The sequence below is a fragment of the Caretta caretta genome, chromosome 24 (assembly GCF_965140235.1).
Source record: "Caretta caretta isolate rCarCar2 chromosome 24, rCarCar1.hap1, whole genome shotgun sequence".
In the NCBI taxonomy this organism is placed as follows: Eukaryota; Metazoa; Chordata; order Testudines; family Cheloniidae; genus Caretta; species Caretta caretta.
The window spans coordinates 14,066,319-14,083,016 of record NC_134229.1 but is presented as its reverse complement, the minus strand read 5'-3'; the positions used below and the strand labels follow the sequence as shown (position 1 = coordinate 14,083,016).

The 16,698-nt window shown below is 49.4% G+C and overlaps 1 protein-coding gene across 1 annotated transcript in view; it reads left to right on the top strand.

The window, feature by feature from the left end:
- LOC142070054 (IgGFc-binding protein-like) overlaps positions 1 to 15,762 on the top strand; it is a 58,171-nt gene extending 42,409 nt beyond the window's left edge. The window contains exons 14-21 of the mRNA XM_075123026.1: positions 3,442 to 4,015; positions 5,132 to 5,730; positions 7,772 to 8,406; positions 9,468 to 10,017; positions 10,177 to 10,747; positions 10,940 to 11,139; positions 12,889 to 13,263; positions 15,490 to 15,762. Coding sequence (XP_074979127.1) covers positions 3,442 to 4,015; positions 5,132 to 5,730; positions 7,772 to 8,406; positions 9,468 to 10,017; positions 10,177 to 10,747; positions 10,940 to 11,139; positions 12,889 to 13,263; positions 15,490 to 15,762 — 3,777 coding nt within the window. The remainder of the gene's footprint in view (positions 1 to 3,441; positions 4,016 to 5,131; positions 5,731 to 7,771; positions 8,407 to 9,467; positions 10,018 to 10,176; positions 10,748 to 10,939; positions 11,140 to 12,888; positions 13,264 to 15,489) is intronic.
- Positions 15,763 to 16,698: the final 936 nt, after the last annotated feature.

Here is a 16,698-nt window from a genome sequence, read left to right as displayed (position 1 = left end):
AGTCATGGCTTTCCATGACCTCCCTGAATTTTGCAGCACTAATGCAGCTGATCCCAGGACCACCCAGCCGCTGGGGAAGCCCTGGGACCAGCTGCACTGGGCGCTGCTCTGGCAGCCCCAGGCAGCTGGTCCCCAGGCCGCCCCTGCCCGGACCAGCAGCAGTGTGGCCACGGGCCATCCCACACCTGGACCAGTGGTGGTGGCCGGGCGGCCCTGGGCTGCCCCCATCCTGGAGCGGCAGCGGGGCTATGGGCCGCCTCCCACCTGGACCAGTGGTGGCGGCAGCCTTGGACACCTTCCACCCAGAGAGGCAGCTCCCAGGGCCCCCTGCTGCCGTCCCCTCCAGCGTCAGAGGGCCCTGGGCCGCCCCTAGCTGCAGCAGGGCCTGGGCTGCCCCACCCCAGCCAAAAGCAGTCTTCAGGAGCGTCCCCCTCCCAGCAGGTAAGATTTAGTCACAGGTATTTTTAGTAAAAGTCATGGACAGGTCAGGAGGCCGTGACTTTTTGTTTATTGCCCGTGACCTGTCCATGACTTTTACTAAAAATGCCTGAGACTAAAACGTAGCCTTACTCATATGACTTGCATTCCATCCCTTTGATTATCTTTGTCGCTCGCCTCTGGATCCTTTCCAGTTTCTCTACATCCTTCCTATACAGAGTGACCAAAATTGGATGCAGTGCTCCAGCTGAGGCCTAACCAGCGCCAAGTGGAGCGATACTATCCCCGCCCGTGACTTGCATGCTATGCCTCTGTTACTGCAACCCAAAATTGCATTTGTACATGCCACGATTCACTGCTGCAAAAAAAGCAAACACTCTAGGATGTATTAGCAGAAGCATTGTAAGCAAGACACAAGAAGTAATTATTTGGCCTTGTCTACACAGGGAAGTTACTGCGCAGTAAAGCAGCTTTCTGCGATGTAACTCCCAAGCTGTACACACTGCCAAGCCACTTCGTGCGCAGAAACTCCTCAGCTGCAGCATTGCAAAAAAACCGCCTCGACGAGAGTCGTAAGCCTTAAAGCACAGCAGCTCCAGCGCTGTATTGGCAGTGTAAACACATTACAGCGCAGAAAACAATCGATTGGCCTCTGGAAGTGTCCCATAATCCCTCAAGGGGCCGCTCTCCTCATTGATTTGAACTCGGCTGCCCTGGAGACATGCACCCCTCCCCTTACAAAGCTCCATTTCTGACAGCCCTTGCGTGCTGTGCTGAGCAAACCATTACTGTGGAATGCTCCTGCTGTTGAAGACAGAGGTGTATGTGTGTGTGTGTGTGTGTATGTGTGTGTGTGAGAGAGAGAGACAGACAGACAGACAGATTGCTGTGCAGAGAGCTGGGGAGGGAGGCGGGGGCTGATGTCGGTGGTTTCCAGCTGCTGTCTGAACTTACAAGACAGCATGCTGACACACTTTCTGTCCCCCAAAACACACTATCCCCCCTCCACACACACACACACTCCCTGTCACACACTCTGCCCTGCCCCCCTTCAGTTGAAAAGCCGCTAGGATAGTAGGATGCCCATGGAACAATGGGATTGGGAAACCTGCATCATGTGACGCTGTGCCAGCTGCATGAGGCATTGCAAACCCTTCCCAAAGCACCCTCCGGCCAGTTGCACAGTGGGATACAGAGCTGCTACTGTGGATGCACTCCAACGTCACAAAGAGCACAGTGTGGACACGCAACAGCGGTTTAATTCCAGCACTTTAATAAAAGTGGTATAACTTGTTGCGCAGAAACGTGCCAGTGTGGACATTCCCTTACACTCTACTCCACACTGATTAGGCCTCAACTGGAGTATTGTGTCCAGTTCTGGGCACCACATTTCAGGAAAGATGTGGACAAATTGGAGAAAGTCCAGAGAAGAGCAACAAACATGATTAAAGGTCTAGAAAACATGACCTGTGAGGGAAGATTAAAAAAATTGGATTTGTTTAGTCTGGAGAAGAGAAGAGTTGGGGGCAGTGGCCGGGGCAGCATGGTAACAGTTTTCAAGTACATAAAAGGTTGTTAGAAGGAGGAGGGAGATAAATTGTTCTCATCAACATCTGAAGACAGGACAAGAAGCAATGGGTTTAAACAAGGGTGGTTTAGGTTGGACATTAGGAAAAACTTCCTAACTGTCAGGGTGGTTAAATACCGGAATAAATTGCCTAGGGAGGTTGTGAAATCTCCGTCAATAGAGATTTTTAAGAGCAGGTTAAACAAACACCTCTCAGGGATGGTCTAGATAATACTTAGTCCTCCCATGAATGCAGGGGATCACATTAGATGACCTTCGAGGTCCCTTCTAGTCCTATGATTCTATAATACTATGTGGGGGAAGCACTTTTGCCCACAGGGCTTAAATAGCTAGTGTTGTCTCAAGTGTTATCCATGGACTTGACAGTTGATGCTCTGATCCGTTTAGTAGGGGCAGTGTAGTTTACACCATTGGGGGTCATCTTTTCAGGCTCTCTGCAGACTCAGGCAGATGTTGCTGAACTAGTCACACTTGGGGCACATTTGGAAGGTTTTCCTTGCAGCCATAACGGCCAAAAAAATATTTTAAACAAACAAACAATTCAATAAATAAATAAAATTAAATTAAATTGAAAGCTTAGATTCTGGAGATTCCCAATGTGTCATACAAATATATCAGATGGGTTGCATATTAGACACCTCTAGATAATCAGATATTGTAGGTAGATCCTGTGGGTGGGTAAATAATAGAGCTAGGTAATGTGGACAGAGAGATCGGTGGGTGGGTCGGCTGATTGATGGATGGATGGATGGTTAGATTCTTTAGGTGACTAGTCATATAGCTAGGTAGTGTGGATGGGTAGATAGACATAGAGAATTCTGCAGACAGACAGATACTGTAGGTAGATATTGTAGATAGATAAGTGCTCTATACAGAATTCTAAAAATGTAGGGCCAGAAGGCACCTCCAGAGGTCATCTAAGTCCATCTCCCTGGGCTGAGGCAATATTAAGTATAGCGAGACCATCCTTGACAAGTGTTTGTCGAACCTGTTCTTAATATATTCAGGCCAACTCGCATTGATTTCACTGGTTCTTTCTGAGTAAGGAATGGGTAAAAAGTGATGGCTATCAGTCAGGATGAACAGGGATGGTGTCCCTAGCCTCTGTTTGCCAGAAGCTGGGAATGGGCGACAGGGGCAACAGACTTGATGATTCCCTGTTCTGTTCATTCCCGCTGGGGCACCTGGCATTGGCCACTGTCGGAAGACAGGATACTGAGCTAGATGGACCTTTGGTCTGACCCAGTATGGCCATTCTTATGTTCTTATGATGAAGGATGTGGCCCCCCGTATTGTACAAGCCACTGGTTAGAGTGACAATGAGGTACAGTCAAAATGAGTGGTGAGGCGACATATGCAATAAGAACAAGTTAGGATGAAAGAGCAATAACACCCCATCCTGTCCTTGTTTCTAGCTAAACGGCGTGATCACCAATCTCCCAGTGACACTGTCAGATGGTAAAATCAGAGTGTACCAGAGCGGCTTCCGCGCCGTCCTGCAGACGGACTTTGGTCTCCGGGTGGCATACAACTGGGACTGGCATCTGGTGATCACCCTCCCCAGCAGTTATTATGGGGCCACGTGTGGCCTATGTGGGAACTTCAACCAGAACCCTGAAGATGACATGACATCAGCCAGCGGCACCAGAGTCTCCTCCATCATGGGCTGGGCTGCCAGTTGGAAAGTCCAAGACCTGGATCCCTTTTGCTGGGATTCCTGCCAAGAGAACTGCCTGACATGTGATGAGAGCACAAGGGAGCTGTACGGGAGCGACGGTTACTGTGGGTTGATCAGCAAAGCACCGGGAGGGCCCTTCAGAGAGTGTCACTCCAGAGTGAACTCCACTGAGTTCTTTGATAGCTGCATCTATGACGTGTGTCTGAACAGGGGCGCTACAAAAATCTTGTGCCAGGCACTGGAGGCCTACGCAGCAACCTGCAGAGACCACGGGGTCACCGTCTATGACTGGAGGATGCCATCTGGCTGTGGTGAGTCTGACAGTCCTTACTGTCACGGGCATAATCGGGCTAGTCAGTAGAGAAGCCTGGATGTTTTTCATTCCACCAGAGTTTTGAGGAAAAATGCCATTCTTGTCTCATTCCGAATGTTTAGAAAAAAGTTCAGATTTTGAAAAAATGTAATTTCAAAAAGTGAGACAAAGCGTGTCAACAACATTTCAGGATGGAGCATTTTGATTTTTCATTTTGAAACAACTTTTGACAACAAAATTAATTATTTTTAGATATATAAAACATTTTTTAAGTTTTATAAGGTTGAAATCAGACATTAGTGTTTTGATTTTATCAAAATAAAACACGTTGATTGACCTCCAACAATGTCTGGGACAGGAATTTCATTTCCGTTCCCTTTTGGAACAGAAGAAAATCCAAAATCTTGGTATTTCCAATGAAATGGTAAATCTGGTTTCAGCTCAGTTCCAGTAGCCCATCTGTTCACTCTGTCGGTGGAGGGGATGGTGAATGACCTGAGCATAGAGTTGTGAATGACTGGGTTTCTTGGCATAGGGATCAACACTGACTCTGAGCACCATCTATTGAGCTCCCTACTCTGCTCGTTGCAGTACAACACCCCCTAGTGTCACCCTTGGGAATTGGGGTCAGCACCGATTCCAAGGATGAGCATCCCCTACTGAGCCTTCCACCCCACTCCCTGAAGCACAGTGCCCCCTAGTGCAACACTGGAGCATTGGAGTCAGCATGGACTCAAGTGGAGAGCACCTCCTAATCAGACCCAACTCCTTTGTTTGCAGAACAGTGCCCCCTCGCTCCACACTGTGCCATTAAGGTCAGCACTAACTCAAGGGAGAGTACTCTTACTGAGCACTCCCTGCAGACCCTAAGTGTTCTTTATACCCAAGAGCTGACCCTGATGATTCACTCATGGCTTGTGAGATTTGGCTGCAGACATATATGGCCTTTTGGTTTCTGAATGCAGAAGTTAATTCCACCTCACTTATGGCTGTTTCATGCTGGGTGGACAATGCACTGCGTGTAAGAATTTTTCTGTAGTTCTCACTGCGTTTAGGCAGGTTGTTTCATTCATTTCCTGTATTTTTAAATCTCCCCTTTTCAAACTTGTCCCAGCCCTGCCCTGCCCTGAGAACAGCCACTATGAGGCCTGTGGGAACGCCTGCCCCGCCAGCTGCTCTGACCGAACTGCCCCCTCCTCCTGCCGGGAGCCCTGCGTGGAGACCTGCCAGTGTAATGACGGTTACATCCTCAGTGCTGACAAGTGCGTCCCCCTGGGGAGCTGCGGCTGTGACTACAACGGCCACTACTACAAACCCAGTGAGGAGTTCTGGGACGATGAGAACTGCCGCTCTCGGTGCAGTTGTGACTCCAGCCTGGGCACAGTGGTTTGCAGAAAGACCAGTTGCAAGGCCAAAGAAAGATGCTCCGTGGTCAATGGGGTCCGTGGCTGCCATACGATCAGCTACTCCACCTGCATAGGTACTGGAGACCCTCACTACACCACCTTTGATGGGAAAAAGTATGATTTCATGGGCTCCTGCATCTACCAGTTTGCGGCTCTCTGCTCCGAGGACCCCACACTCACCCCGTTCAATGTCAAAGTGGAGAACAACAACCGAGGCAGTAAGGCCGTGTCCTTCACCAAAAGGGTGAGCTTAGAGGTCTACAACGTGACCATCAGTCTGAGCCAGGAGTATCCACGCAAGATCCAGGTAGGGACACAGGATCACTGGGGAACACAGGAAGTCATTTCAGTGATCTCTTGTCTGGGCTCTTTGTTGTCTTCTTAGCTCTGGGAGGGAGCTGGGGTCTAGTGGTTGGAGTAGGGGGTGGGAACCAGGACTCCTGGATTTCATCCCTGGCTCTGTGAGGGAAGTGGGGTCCAGTGGTTGGTGCGGGGGGTTGGGAGCCAGGACTCCGAGGTTCTATCACAGCTGTGGGGACTAGAAGGTTAGAGCAGAAGGTGCTAAGAACTAGAGCTCCAGCATTCTGCTCCTGGGAAGTAGGGGAAGAGGTTTGAGCTGGGATTCAGACAGTTAGGATTTTATTCCTCTCTCTGCCCCTGACTGGCTTAATAACCTAGGACAAGTCGCTTCCTATCTTTGTACCTCTGTGAGCAGGTCTGCACTTAAAACACTGCACCGATGCAGCTGCACCGCTGTAGCGCTTCGTGAAGACGCTAGTACGTTGATGGGAGGGCTTCTCCTGTCGGCGTAGTTAATCTACCTCCGCAAGAGGCAGTGGCTATGTTGACAGGAGAAGTCCTCCCATTGCCAGAGCAATGTCTACACCGGGGGTTAGGTCAGTGTAACTGCGTTGCTCAGGGGGTGGATTTTTCACACACCGGAGCGACGTAGTTATACCGATGTAAGATTATAGGGTAGACCTGGCCTATTTCCCCAACTCTAAAGGGGGTAATAAGACCTTTTCACTTCACAGGGCTGTTGTGAGTAGAGCTAGGCAAATAACTGGTTCTTTGACACACTTCAAGTTCCGTAAATATTGACAAAAATTCTGTTCAACCTGAAATGAAACTTTTTGTTTTGTTTCCGGGCAACAAAAAGCCAAGGAAATGGTGGGCTAGGTTCATGCAGTCGCCAGCGGTGATAATGACTCCCTTTAGCACTCACCTGGAATGTGGAAGACCTGGATTCCATTCCTCCTTCTGCCTGATGGGGAGAAGGAATTCGAATTTGCTGGAGAGTCCCCTAGCTACTGGACTATAGGATATTCTGGGGCAGGGCTATGCTTAAAATTTTGATCAATCTAAACTATATCTTTCAGGGGAGTGAAAAATCCACCCCCTCCCCCCCGAGCACTGTAGTTAAGCCAACCTAACCCTTGGTGTAGACACAGCTAGGCTGACAGAAGAATTCTTCCATCAATGTAGCTACCGCTGCCGAGGGAGGTGGATTACCTACCTCCAATGGAAAAACCCCTTCCATCAACGTAGGACGTGTTTCGACCTTGACACAACAACAGCACATAGCATCCGTAGTGTAGATATGCCCTCAGTCTCTCCTCTTGAAGCTATTCCACTTTGTATGAAATACTTGACTAGTCCCTGGCCCAGAGAGCAAGAATAAGAATGATTCTATTCCCGGCTGTTAAGCACTCAGCTGGGGCAGGGGGAGACCCACATTCAAATTCCTGCTCCATTGACTAGTTAGTTATACAAAGTAGAACAGCTTCAGCAGGAGAGACTGAGAATACCTTTTATCCTAGAGTGGCCTAGTAGGTGCTAAATGTGAGACCAAAATTCAATCCTGCTCTGTATCAGGCAGTGGGGGAATTGAACCCTGGTCTACCACATCCTGGGTGAGTGCCCTAAAGACTGGGCTAACGGTTATAAAGGAAACTGCTTGTGCACATACAGTGCCTTGTGCATCCAGCCTGAAATTGTTTTTCCAACAAAGCTATCCCTCCAATTTTTATCAAATATGGAAATAGTTTCTGGTCAACGAAAGCTGCATTTATGAGCAAGTACATTATTTGTGTGAGATTTTTCACCCAGCTCTAGTCTTTAATGCTTCAACTGCATCGCACTCTTTGGATAGAAGGAGCTTTAGAAAAGGAAAGGGCAATAGTAAGGGGCAACGGGATGACATATTAATGCACTGGGTTACCCTCCACCCAATTCAGAAATAGAAATTCTGGAGCCAGACCATCCATGGCAGCTCCTTGGAAATGGAATTATTTCATGTTGAGTGCACTGCGTGAAATCCTTGACAATCTCTACTGTATGTTTTCCAGGTCAATGGTGTCTTTGTGGACCTGCCCTTTTCCCACCAGCACAAGTTCAAGGCCTACATCAGTGGAGTCCACGGCTTTATCCAGACTGATTTCGACCTGAGAGTGAGCTTTGACTGGTACAGCTACGCCAGGGTCATCCTACCCAATACGTACGCCAACGCCATCTGCGGCCTCTGTGGCAATGCCAATCAGGACCCCAGCGATGATCTGACCATGAAGGATGGAACTCAGACATCTGATGAGATTCAGTTCGCAGAGAGCTGGAAGGTGGGGGAGGTCCCAGGGTGCTCGTCTAGCTGCACCGGGGACTGCTCAGTCTGCAGTGAGGCTCAGAAACAACCCTACAAGGGAGACCAGTACTGCGGGGTCCTCACCCGACAGAACGGGCCATTCAGGCAGTGCCACGGGGCCATCGACCCAGCTCCCTTCTTCGATGATTGTCTCTATGACACGTGCCAGTACAAGGGTCACCAGGACACTCTGTGCAGCGCCATCAGCGCCTACGTCACATCCTGCCAGGCCAGGGGCATCCGGATAGGGCAGTGGAGATCGGCCTCATTCTGCCGTGAGTGTTGCCTGCGGGACTCTGCTTTAGGGACTGGCGACTGCCCATGTGCACCAACGCCCTCTGCAGGGTGGGGTCAGAATTGTTCACCCACCCAGTTCTGAGTTTTAATTTACAGTGTGCAACATCTTTGCTACAGATTCTAGACCTAGACATTTCCACCATGCAATTAAAATTGTAGTCCCTGAAATATTTTTTTCATTCTGTGTCATGTTACTTAATGTCTAGATGTCCTGTAAACTTTCTCTCAGAGCTCATCTTTTCTGTTCCTGGTGTTTCCATGGCTTGTCTAGACTTACAGAGCTGCAGCTTCACAGATGCAGCTGTGCCGCTGTAGCGCTTAGTGAAGACGCTACCTATTCTGATAGGAGAGCTTCTCCCATTGGCGTAGTTCGTCCACCTCCTTAATAGATGGTAGCTATGGCAACGGGAGAAGCCCTCCTGTCGCCATAGCACTGTCTACACCCAGGAGTTCCATCAGTATAACTGTGTGGGTGTGGATTTTCCACAACCCTGAGCGATGTACTTACACTGACATAAGTCTGTAGTGTAGACCAAGCTGTACACTTTGCCTTTCCAGAGTAAATTGAATTAATACTTTGGCATTTAGAGAAGTAGAAACATTTTACACCATTCATTAAGTCTTGTAATCACTTCGAGGTAGGTAAGTATTTTTATCCCTATTCGATTGGTTGGGAAAATTAGGAAAAGAGCTGTCAAATTATTTGGCCAAAGGTGTCCTCCTTAAATAAGTAGCAGAGCTAGGAAAAGAACCCAGGAGTTCTGAGCCCCCCTGCTTGCAACATAAAGCAGGAATGCCAACTCCCGCTATTCTAGTCAAGAGGTGACCCTTCATCCCACAGATGGGAATAGAACCCAAGAGTCCTGATGGCCACTCCCCTAATTTAATCGCTAGACTATACTTTTCCCAGAGATGAAGCCAGGACCAGGAGTCCTGATTCCCAGTCCCCTGCTCTAACCATATCCGAACAGATGTGAAAAGAACATTGACCAGATGATCTGTTAGTTCAACCACATTTCTCCTCACACACAAATTCAAATTCTCTCTGATCTTTTTTCTTCAGGACCCACCTGCCCCCTTAACTCTCACTATGAACTCTGTGGAATCAGCTGCCCTTCCAACTGCAACGACCTGTGGGCTCTAGATCAGTGTGAGAAGCCTTGTGCTGAAGGGTGTTTCTGTGACGCTGGATTCACCCTGAGTGGTGAGAAGTGCATCCCCGTCGCACAGTGCGGCTGTGTGCACAAGGCCGTGTATTACAGGAAGGGAGAGGAGTTCTACCCCAGCGCCTCCTGCCAGGAGCACTGCTTATGCAAAGACAATGGGGTCGTTGAGTGCCAGGAGGCCTCCTGTGGAGCCAATGAGGAGTGCCGGGTGGAGAACGGAGTCCTGGGCTGCCACGCCACGGGATATGGAACATGCGTCGCATCTGGTGGACCTCACTACATCTCCTTTGACGGACGGGCCTTTGACTTCCAGGGCTCCTGCACTTACACCTTGGCCAAGGTTTGCAGCAGAGACTCTGGACTGGGGAACTTCTCTGTGGTGGTGGAGAATGAGAGCCCTGGTGGTGGCCACATGGCTGTGACGAGGACAGTGGTGGTGTCGCTGCATGGTTACACCATCGCCATGGAGAGGGGGAGGAAGTGGAAGATTGCGGTAAGTCCCTGTTTGCGATTAGTCTTACACAGCACTAATGGTGTGTGTGTGTGTGTGTGTGTGTGTGTGTGTGTGTGTGTGTGTGTGTGTGTAAAAAACACACCAGGACACTGCTGAGTCTCCATCAGTGACGGGTGAATTTCTCTCTCATTGGCACAGGTGGGTGGTGAGCTCTTCACCCTCCCACTGGCTGAGGACGATGGAAAGCTTTGGATCAACCAAGAGGGGAACAACATCATTGTCCAATCAGCCTCTGGCCTCCAAGTCTTTTACGACACTGCCTCCTATCTCCTAGTGTCCGTCCCCAGCACCTACAAGGGACACGTGTGCGGCTTGTGTGGCAACTTTAACGATGACAAGAACGACGATCTCCTGCTGCCCGGTGGGACGAGTACCCAGAATGTGGATGAGTTTGTCGCCTCCTGGAAGGTGCCTGTTGATGCTGCCACATGCTCCGATGGCTGTGGTGAGAAGTGCCCCGTCTGTGATGCAGCCCAGACAGCGCTGTACCAGACTGAGAGCTCCTGTGGGCTGATCACAGCCACCTCGGGTCCCTTCAGACACTGTCACTCAATAATCAGTCCTGTTGAGTACTTCAGCCACTGTCTCTATGACTTGTGTGCCACCAACGGAAGGGGAGAGACCCTCTGCCAGAGCCTGCAGGCCTATGTGGCTGCATGCCAAGCAGCTGGGGCCAAGATGGAGACCTGGAGAACGGCCTCCTTCTGCCGTAAGTCTACAGGACAATCTACAATCTGTACTTCATTAACCCATAGCTGCTGTAGTTTTTGTGCTATTCAACCTCCACAATACCCCTCAGACTTCTAGGCTAAGTAGGAGCCTCTGTTTATTTAGGTGGGAGACTTCAGCTTATCTTGGCTTTCTGTCTGTGATGGTCCTAATTTTTCTTCTGTCCCTCCAGCCCTCGCCTGCCCGGCAAACAGCCACTATGAGCTGTGTACCAGATCCTGCGATTTCACCTGTGCCAGCTTGTTTGCCCCTGCCCAATGCACCGGGAAGTGCTTTGAAGGCTGCTGGTGTGATCCAGAATACGTGTCTGACGGGGAGGCATGTGTCTCCATGGACAGGTGTGGGTGTGTGTACAACGGACGCTACATCAAGGTGGGTGCTGGGTTATTGGTCCCTCCGTTCTCCCCGATTCTGCCATTCTCCTCTGGCAATGGGATTCCCAATGCGGGTTAGAGTGACTGTAGAGTGGCATGTCCTGTATCCTACTATGCGGATATACCTAAAACCTAGAGCCAAATCCTGCCCTCAGGGTCACTCATGTGGCTTCCACTGCAATCAATGGCAGCTGTGCATACAAAATGTGGGGTCCATCATTTCTATTTCAGGGATCATAGAATCATAGAAGATCAGGCTTGGAAGAGACCTCAGGAGGTCATCTAGTCCAACTCCCTACTCAAAGCAGGACCAATCCCCAACTAAATCATCCCAGTCAGGGCTTTGTCAAGCAGGGCCTTTACAACCTCTAAGGAAGGAGATTCCACCACCTCCCTAGGTAACCCATTCCAGGGCTTCACCACCCTCCTAGTGAAATAGTTTTTCCTAATATCCAACCTAAACCTCCCCCACTGCAATTTGAGACCATTGCTCCTTATTCTGTCATCTGCCACCACTGAAAACAGGGATGGTCTTCTATATTCCAGAACAGGCCTTTGGAATAACCAAAGCAAAGGCTGCTCCCAGAAGATCCTTTCCCAGTTTTACACTGAGCTCAGAGCATCCCATGGGGGTGTCAGGTCTTTGGGAGTTTCATTGGTTCTGTGTAATTGCCCATGCAGGGCAGACTTGATCAACTATGCTCACAGTTTATGGACCTCACTAAGCAGCCTCGGTGGCTTGATATAAAGAATTTACCAGTAACCTGGGATTTAACATGACTCCCAGGAGGTTCTGAGCATGGGCTCAAATCAGACAGGTATCCAGATAGGCAAGTATTGAGATGAAGCTTCTTTGCAGGAGATTGTAAAACAGAGCTGGAAGGAAATACCACGAGGGAATGAAACTGTTCAGCAGGTTGGAGTCTGAACAAGTGTAAAGTGGGGAAGTGTCTAGGGAATGCGAGATGGGGCCTTTCCCCTCCAGGGGATCTAACTCTGATCCAGACTCAGGCTAGGGGGACTGGCTGGCTTAGGGGGACAGGGGATGGGACACAGGGCCTCGCTCTTCTAGGGGTGCCAGCTCTGAGCCAGCCCCAGGTCAGAGGGACTGCCTGGCTTAGTGGGTTGGGGAAATGGGACACAGGGCCTTTCTCCTCTTGGGGCCTCTGACTCTGATCCAGCCCAGGGTGGGGGGATTGGTTGGCTTAGGTGGCTGGGCAATGCGAGATGGGGTCTTTCCCCTCCAGGGGATCAGCTCCGATCCAGCCTTAGTTCAGGGGGGCAGCGAGTGGAATATGAGGCTCTTCCCCTCCAGTCTGGCTCCTGGGAAACAAGAGCATTGACTGTGTGTAAAGAAGAGTGTTGGTGGGACTTGGCCTAATTTCTGGTTGGCAAATCTGCCTTTCACATGAAAATCAACACTGCAGCCACCCCCCTTGTTGTCAGACCTTAGGCAGGGGATGTTGGTAGGTGTTGGGTCTTGATGTTATTAGACCTCAGTGTGGAGACTGGTCAATCCCGCACCTTGCTTTCTTTCTCTCTGCTGTATCCACCTGCTCTTTCTCTCTGTCATCAGCCTTGCTAAGCTATTGCTTCTGAAAGGTCCTTGACGCCTTCTCTCTATTGATCCTCTCACGGCAGGGCTTTCCCATAGCTCTATATATTGCTGCTCCCAGTCACTCCTGCCGAGGGGTGAGTCCCTTTGCATTCACTTAACAAAGTTGTTTGTCTGGGTATTTCCCTGCAGGCCAGGGAGAGCTTTGTCTCCAGCAACTGCTCTGAGAAATGCACCTGCCACGCTTCAGGCGAGGTCATCTGTGAGGAAACAAACTGTACCGAAGAGGAGAAATGCATGCTCAGGAATGGGGTGCGCAGCTGTGTGGAGCAGATGGGCCGGTGCACGCTGGCCCCAGGAATATGGTTCACGTCCTTTGATGGTGTCACGAGGGAAGTCCTCCTTGATGGGGCCTATGAGGTGACTTCCCTCTGCGAAGGGGTCAACCTCTCCTTGTTCCGGATGGTGGTCAGTGTGTTCAGAGAAGGTGGCTTGGCCGTTCCTGAAGACATCTCTGTTTTCTTCGACGAGGGTCTTATCCATGTCAATAAGAAAAAGGAGATTTGGGTAAGAGCAGGCTGGGTTAGCACACCCTAAACCAAGGGGGAGGGGGTGAGTCACTATTAAGATCCCTGCTTTATTGAAGGGAAGTGATCTGCCCAAAGTCATATGGTGAGTCAGTGGCTGAGCTGGGAATAGAGTGCAGGACTCCTATTAGGACCCTGTTCTAACCACTAGATCCAGGGATAGAACCCAGGAGTCCTGGCTTCCAGCTCACCCTATTAGACCCTACTTCTCTCTCAGAGCCACAGATAGAACCCAGGAGTCCTGGCTCCCAGCCCCCCACTCCAACCCACTAGACCCTATTCTCTTCCATGAGCAAGAACCCAGGAGTCTTGACTCCCATCTCACTCCTGCTCTAATCCCACTAGACCCCACTCCCCTCCCAGGGGTGGGACTAGAACCCATGAGTTCTGAATCTTAGCCCACTCATCTAACCAGTGAATTAAGCACCACATGGAGCTGGGAGTCCCTAACCTCCTCCTCTAATGGTGAGCCTACGCTGCTACCAATAACAAGGCTGTTTCTGACATGCCAGCAGTCTCACCTGCAGTAGTTGTAGGAAGCTGTGGTGAGCAAAAGACCTTCACCAGGGTATTTAACCACGCGACCACTGGGAAGAATGTTGACAGAGGAGACCACTCACCTTCGTAAAATGTGTGAGATCTGTGGATCAGGACGATGGTGATTTGAGTAGATCTAGTCCTGATCCCAGCCAGAAACAAGGATGAAAAATGCATATCTGTGCTATGGGCAGGATTTTTGACAAATTGTTTTTTGGACAAAAAATGCCTGTTCGTTGAACCCAAAACTTTTTGTGATACAGGCTTGGGTTTGACGAAGCTCCCAAGTGGAAAAAAACTCTGAAAAAGGAGTTCCAAAATGCTCAAAATTAAACATTTCCATATTTTCAAAATGAAAAATTCTGGTTTTCCATTTCAGAATAACTTTGTGTTTCAAATTTTAAATGAATTAGTCTAAAAATAAAGTTAAAAGGAAAAAAGTCAAATAGAAATGACCCAACTGTACTGAAACCAAACATTTCAGTTGACCCAAAACAAACAAACAAACAAAAATTCAGATTTTTGGTTTGCGAAAATTGAAGACTTTCCATACTGATTCAGGATGAGAAAAAATTTCAAACTCTCAAAAACTTGTGGCAATACTGGAAAACCATTCCACCCCCGTCCAGCTCTAATCTGTGTATTTACAGACCTTAAAACAAACGTGGTTTGAGTTTGGTTCTAAAGACTGAAGAAATATGTTCCAAGGGAGCTTTATATTCTCTGTACCAGTTATTATTATTATTTCTATTAAAGTACGGGGGTGGAAAACTAGGACTCAGGACACTCAAGTGTGGCAGCACAATGGGCCCCACTGTGATCAGGGCCCCATTATGCCAGGCCTTGCACAGACGCACAGTGAGAAACAGTCCCTGCCCCCCTGAGATCAGGGCCCCATTGTTCTGGGCACTGCCCAGACACACAGCGAGAGGCAGTCCCTGCCCACCTGAGATCAGGGTTTCTATCACACAGAACATACAACTAAAGAGACACAAAGGGAGATAGAAGATACATGGACCAATGTCACACAGGAGGTCAGTAGCAGAGCCATGGACAGAACCCAGGTTTCCTGAGTACCAGTCGAATACTTGTTCTGGGCTGGATCTCCCTGCCTCAGTTGACTGGTGACCCCCATTTATTGCCCTTCACAGTCAATATGATTAGATCTGACCCACATTTCTTTTGGCTGAAAATGAAGCATTAGGCTGAAAGCTCGTTGGGGCAAAGACTGTGCTTTTGGTCTGTGTTTGTACAGCACTTGGCACAAAGAGGTCCCGAACCACCCCGGTGATTCCTGGGTGCTGTTGCAATCAAAATAAATCCACTAATTACGGAAATGTGAGCTAACGAAGACCATGTTAGTGTCAGAAAAAAAGGAGAACTGACTCCCTTAGTCACCCCATTCAATGAGGAGAAGAAGAACTGGAAAGTGATAGGCTCATCTCCCAGAGTGGAGGGGCAGATCCTGCTCTCAGTTACGTCAGTCTCAGTCCAGAGTTACTCCCCTGACTGCAATGGATTTACTCAGGTTTTACACTTGTTTGAGAGCAAGATCTGACCTAGCGTCTCCAGACCCCATTGCCTTGTACTGGGGTCCATAGACTAGCTCTGTCTCACTCCCTCCCATGCTGCCCAGCTTTTCTCTGACCTCCTTGTCTGTGCCTTCCAGGTGAAAGGACAACAAAGGCAGCTCCCAGTGAAGGTATCCGAAACCTTGTCTGTAAGTGAGTCTCAGGGCACCATCATGATTGTCCAGGGCTCTAGAATAAAGATTCTGTTCAGCCTGAGTGGGGAGGTGACAGTGACAGTCAGCGAGAGCCTGGCTAACAATCTGTGTGCACCTTGCGGGAACTTCAACGGTGACATCTCCGATGAGCTGCGGCTGCCCAGCGGGCAGGTCGTGGGGAACATCACGGACGTGTTTGAAGCTTGGAGGGCGTGAAACCTCTCAAGAAGGTAAGGGGCTCTTCAAAGGGCTGCTCCTTCTAAGACAGCATGGCCATTCACTCTCCATAGGTGTGATCCTCTGGTTGGCCTGGTTCATAGATTCCATAAGTTCCAAGGCCAAGAGGGGCCATTGTGATCATCGAGTCCTGCCCTGTGTGTAGCACAGGCCAGAGACCTTCCTCAAAAGAATTCCTGTTAAAGCAGATTTTTTAGAAAAGCATCCAGGCTTGATTACAGAATGTTCAGTGCTGGAGGATCCACCATTGGTTTTTGGATGAAAAAAATCAAAAATGTTCAAGGAAAGCTAATGCTTTTCCTTGACAGTGATCATTTAAAGTGAAAACCCGGTTGGTTGTCTGTTGGCATGTCAGCTTTGAAGGCAAAATTTCAACCAGCCCTACAAAAGGCAGGCTTGACAATGTCAGGCTTGACAAAGCCCTGGCTGGGATGATTTAACTGGGAATTGGTCCTGCTTTGAGCAGGGGGTTGGACTAGATGACCTTCTGGGGTCCCTTCCAACCCTGATATTCTATGATTCTATGATTCTATAAAATTGCAGTTCCTCCTGTTGGCCCTGTAGATCCAGTGCGGCAGTGGAAGAGTGAGATGGTCCTGTTCTTGTTCCAACCACTTATGCCTGTGCAACCCCCCTGTACCCAATAGGGTTGAACAGGTTCTCCGAGATGAAGCCAGCCTTGATGAACCTGTACTGCTGGTGTAACCCACACACTTCCTCGGTGTGGTGTTCTGTTCCATCTAGTGGCACTGAGACCACTTAGGGAGAGATTAATGAGTGTGCTCTACAGCCTTAGCTGAGGGCCATATGGCTTTTAGCTCATGCAGTAGAAGCTCATGCACCAAGCTCCAGAGATCCTAGGTTCAATACTGCCCACTGATGACAGGGGTCTGTCGGTGTTACGCTGGCATTGGT